The sequence below is a fragment of the Tachysurus vachellii genome, chromosome 13, assembly GCF_030014155.1.
Source record: "Tachysurus vachellii isolate PV-2020 chromosome 13, HZAU_Pvac_v1, whole genome shotgun sequence".
Taxonomy (NCBI): domain Eukaryota; kingdom Metazoa; phylum Chordata; class Actinopteri; order Siluriformes; family Bagridae; genus Tachysurus; species Tachysurus vachellii.
The window spans coordinates 11,953,810-11,958,637 of record NC_083472.1 but is presented as its reverse complement, the minus strand read 5'-3'; the positions used below and the strand labels follow the sequence as shown (position 1 = coordinate 11,958,637).

The 4,828-nt window shown below is 36.8% G+C and overlaps 1 protein-coding gene across 1 annotated transcript; it reads left to right on the top strand.

Annotated features, from left to right (window-relative positions):
* Positions 1 to 292: 292 nt before the first annotated feature.
* On the top strand, positions 293 to 3,372 carry pfdn6 (prefoldin subunit 6). The gene is made up of 4 exons (XM_060885081.1): positions 293 to 483; positions 2,764 to 2,834; positions 2,956 to 3,080; positions 3,215 to 3,372. The coding sequence occupies exons 1-4, from the start codon at positions 420 to 422 to the stop codon at positions 3,333 to 3,335; spliced, it is 381 nt and encodes a 126-aa protein (XP_060741064.1). The 5' UTR covers positions 293 to 419; the 3' UTR covers positions 3,336 to 3,372.
* Positions 3,373 to 4,828: the final 1,456 nt, after the last annotated feature.

The following is a 4,828-nucleotide window of genomic DNA, read 5'->3' as shown; positions in this document are numbered from 1 at the left end:
AATAGCAAAGGGGGACAAAATGTGTGAAGAGATATTTACACACATGGATGTGATTGTTAGATGTACACATTTTGGCCATATAGGGTATTTGATTTTTTTAATCAAAACATTATCCTGATGTATCCTACAGCTGTTTAAATATATTTTAAAATATAAAAACACTTGGTTTGTATTTCTGGGAATACAGGATTTCCTTTGACTTATGGTTAAGACCTAAATACTGCATTTAATCTTTATGGACTTTAGGCGGCGATATTACTATTCGGACGCTCTCAGTCAGTCGCAGAATAAATACGTCATTTGCGCTGCGTCTCACTTTCATCTGCATGGCTACGGAACAGTCTACTCGCTAAATCAGCAGATTGTGTTAGTGTATCTGGTCAAAACGGATGTTTAATTAGTCTACATTAATCATCAGTATGGCGGACGCAATACAGAAGAAGCTACAGTCTGAGTTGGAAAAGTACCAACAGATCCAAAAAGGTATCTGTGTGAAAACAATGATGAATCAAGCCCGTTGTGATGGCTGTGGGAGAGCTGACTTAAGATTTTACACTAAAGCACGTCGTTGATTTTTGTTGTCTAAATGTTTTGTCGCTGTGAATTTGGGAACATTGGCTATCTACTATTTTCTTTATTATATTGGCCAGTTATCAGAGATGCAACAAATAACAGATCGTCGGCATTTGCGTCATCATGTATTCACTTCTAACAGATAGACAGATAGATACAACTGTATTGTTATTGCATAGTACAGTAATACACAGATGTACCAGAAGTGCAAAGCGTAGCAGTTGTGAAAATAGACAAGTGCAGATAAATATGTAGTATATGTACAGCATGTAATATATATATATATATATATATGTAAACATATGTACAGCATATAAAATATTTAGGTATATGTGTAAACATATGTACAGCATGTACTATATACAGTATATCTATATAGGTATATGTGTAAACATATTTAGAGTGAATAAATGTAAAAGCTATAGCAGTGCGTGTTGAAATGTGTGGACATTGTTGAAAAGTCCAAGTAAATGGTTCTAAGGCTATGACACTCAAAAAATATGAATGTAATGTTGAAATATTAGGCAGAATGTACAGTAAGGTAGATGCACATATATAAAATAGTGCAGATGTATGTAAGGCACAATACGTGTAGAGAATGAGGAGTATAAAAAATACAATATGTAATATGTATAAACGTTGTTGTTTGACGTTTGTCACTAATTAGGGGTCAAGCCCCGAAGGGGCGTAGACACCTATTGTTATCGTTAGTTTTCTTATTATTATTCTTCCTCTTCCGCCATTGAAGTCAATGGCAGCCCATAGAACCGTACGTAGGAAAGTTATGAAATTTGGCACACATGTAGAGGCCAGTCTTAGAAGGTACTATAGCAACTTTGGTGTGTCTAGCTCAAACCCTCTAGCGCCACCAACAGTCCAAATACCCAATTTTGTGTTGACTCGTAAGGCCTAGAGGCAAAATTCTTGCAACATCAGAATCAGAATCAGGAAGGTCTTTATTGCCAAGTATGTTTTCACATACGAGGAACACACACACACACACACTTACACACACATTTACACACACACACACTCACTCACACTCGCACACTTACTCACACTCGCACACTCACATACACACAGATTTACAAACACAAACACACACACTCACACACAGACACACACAGACACACTCTCACACACACATGTACAATCACGTTGTATATTTATACAAGTACAATGGGCATCTGTCTGTCTGTCTCTCTCTCTCTGTCTCTCTCTCACTCTTTCTGTCTGTCTGTTCATGGTAAACATTTGAACACACAGCGCCTGAGCTGTCACTTTATTTTCTCCTTGTGGTGAGCGCTCTTCAGTGTGTCCACTACTCTCATCAGTCTTCCTGTAAATCCACAGCGTCACAGAGCTCTGTTTCTGCTTTCAGGGGAACTTGTGAGGCTTGGTGCAAATGACCAGCACCACAGTGACACACACACAGACACGCAGACACAGACACGCACACAGACAGACACACACACACAGACTCACACACACACACACACAGACACACACACACAGACTTCTTGTTGTGGCTCAGGCTGAGTCCGACGATCCCAAAAATATCATAGTGAAACCTACTTCCTGTCCGCCACTTTGATTTTAAAAACAGCTATTTTCACTTATAAACTCTGCAAACTTGAGTATAAAATCATGAAGGAGGTGTTGTTAGACTCCTTGAGGCATGCTGAGTCAAACGATACCAAACAGTTTTCGGACGGCCATTTTGAATTTTCAAATTAAGTTCAGTATTTTACCAATACAATGCCATATCGCTACGAAACTTGGTATGGTTCATCAGCGACATGTTCTGAGCGCATCTGATCGGCTTGACCCCGGTATCGCTGCTTGCAGCTATATTTTACACTTTATTTTCTGTATTTATAGCGTTGGTTGGGAATTTATGACGTCACTGTTTAGTACTAGTTCTTTAACAATAACTGCTGATAGTATTGAGATATTTTGCCTGTTCGCTATTGTATGCTGTATTTTGCACATTTTTGCATACGTACCTCACTCAAGTCTATCATGACTACTTTGTAATGATTTTGAAAAACATTTTCAAATGTTTTGGTTATTTTACTACTTATTTATTTTATTTTATATTGTAGGATCTGGGAGAATAAGCAAGCAAAGAATTTCATTGTATAAGGAAGTTTCTGCAAGAATCTTGTATAACGATGCCTTTCATTGCAGATGTCAGTAAAAGCATGTCAGCCCGACAGAAACTTGAGGCTCAGCTTACTGAAAACAATATTGTTAAAGAGGTAACAAATACTGTTACATAATAATTTCCAGAATTTCTGAAGTGTTAGTTGTGTATTGCTTTAATGGTTTCAGTTATGAAAATAAAACATAAGTATTTATTCTATTTAATGTGTTCCTCAGGAACTAGACTTTTTGGACAGCCAGAATACGGTTTACAAGTTAATTGGACCTGTCCTAGTGAAACAAGATCTAGATGAAGCAAAGGCAACAGTGGGCAAGAGGCTCGAGTACATCAATGGAGAAATGTAAGTTGGTTAGAAGTTAGGAATAATGTGTTGTACTGATGCAGCTGTAATAACACCTCTCAGTAATTAACACTACTACATTTATCCAAATACATCCTTGAAAATCATAAACTGTGTCTTTCCATTCTGTGCAGTAAACGTTATGAGACGTTAATGAAAGAGATGGAGCGAAAGTCTGAACAGCATCGTGAGGTCCTTGCCAGTCTGCAACAAGAGTACCAACGTGCTCAAGGCCTTCCTGTTGGCAAAGCCTGATTTGTGAATGTATTATAAATAAACCCATTTATTTAGACATGCCTTGTCCTGTTTGCTGTTTCACTCCACCTAAGATTCTTATTACATTTTTATTTTTATTTTATTTTTATTTATTTTTTAAAAGATATATATATATATATATATATATATATATATATATATATATATATATATATATATATATATATATATATATATATATATATATATATAAACTGATGCATCTAAGCATCAGTTCATGTATATTTGGACATCAGGAAAATTGTGTCAGTTTAACTTGGCAGCATTTATTATAACTTAATTGAGGACATTGAATAAGGGTTAGAGTACTCAACAAACAGGAAGTTGAGATAAAGTTTGAGGTAAATTAATTTTTTCATGATTAACACCTATTTTGGATGCATGTATACATACCATGCAACTACTGCAAAAATATCTACAGTTTGTCCACATCATGTACATATTTTTATAATTTAATCATTTTTAGCTCCACCAATGTACTCAAGTAACTGAAATATCTGTCTTACCCGTTACTTAAAACACTTACCCGTTACTTAAAACACATCAAAATTAATCTAATGTACATTTAACTGTCCACATTTAACTGTCCACATTTAACTGTCCACATTCACTTTGTGAATGATTTTGATCTTTGTAATTATATTGTCAGAATCAGAATCAGGTTTATTGGCTAAGTGTGTTGACACACACAAGGAATTTGCTTCCAGCTGTTGGTGACTCTCAAAAGTACAGACATAAATAACACCATACTTTTAGCTTGGACTATACAAGACAAAAACAGACAAGACAAGACAAAACAGACTACGAGACAATACAGACAATGTGAGACAATATAGATTGTAAATCTTTTGTTATGCTGCTACTGCAAAAATAAATTATAAAATGTTACCTTTGGTTGTCATTTTTTATTGATTTCTAGTGATTTTTAATTCATGAAAATCACGACTAAGAATGCAACAAATAAGTAAATGTTTTAAATCCGTGTGTAAATGCGTTTCTTTATTAATTAATGTTCTAAATAGTGATTTGTTAGTTTACACAAAGTGACCTTAGTGTGCGTTAGATCCACGCTGAGGGTCGCCTAAAGAAGCGCGCGAGGTTTCTTTAATCATGTGGGTATGCGAGTGGCGCGCGATGGCAGCTGTTCACCCGCTGACGTCATGCAGTCCGCTCAGGTATGGATGCTGCGTCCATGCAGTTTCAGCCCCGCCCACATGGTAACGGGCAGTTAGACAAAGAATGCGGAGTCGGCGAGGCGCATACGCGCTCATTGTGACTACTCACCTCCAATTAATATCCCGTCGAGGCCAAGCTGGTCCCCCTTCATTTCCCTCCCGCAGCGGCTTAAAGAACGTGAATGAAAGACATTTAAAAGAGCTGCGCAATTTCAAAGGAAAGGATGCGCTGGCTTTTAAGCAATAGCACCAACCGCAAACTCTGCGCTCTCAGCTGTAGCGAAAAGGCTATAAAAG

Excerpts from the sequence above, each read along its gene's own strand:
- pfdn6 (XM_060885081.1), top strand. The coding sequence starts at position 420 with ATGGCGGACGCAATACAGAAGAAGCTACAGTCTGAGTTGGAAAAGTAC. Across the intron at positions 2,835-2,955 it reads AAAACAATATTGTTAAAGAG|GAACTAGACTTTTTGGACAG; the intron begins GTAACAAATACT and ends TGTGTTCCTCAG. Across the intron at positions 3,081-3,214 it reads GAGTACATCAATGGAGAAAT|TAAACGTTATGAGACGTTAA; the intron begins GTAAGTTGGTTA and ends CATTCTGTGCAG.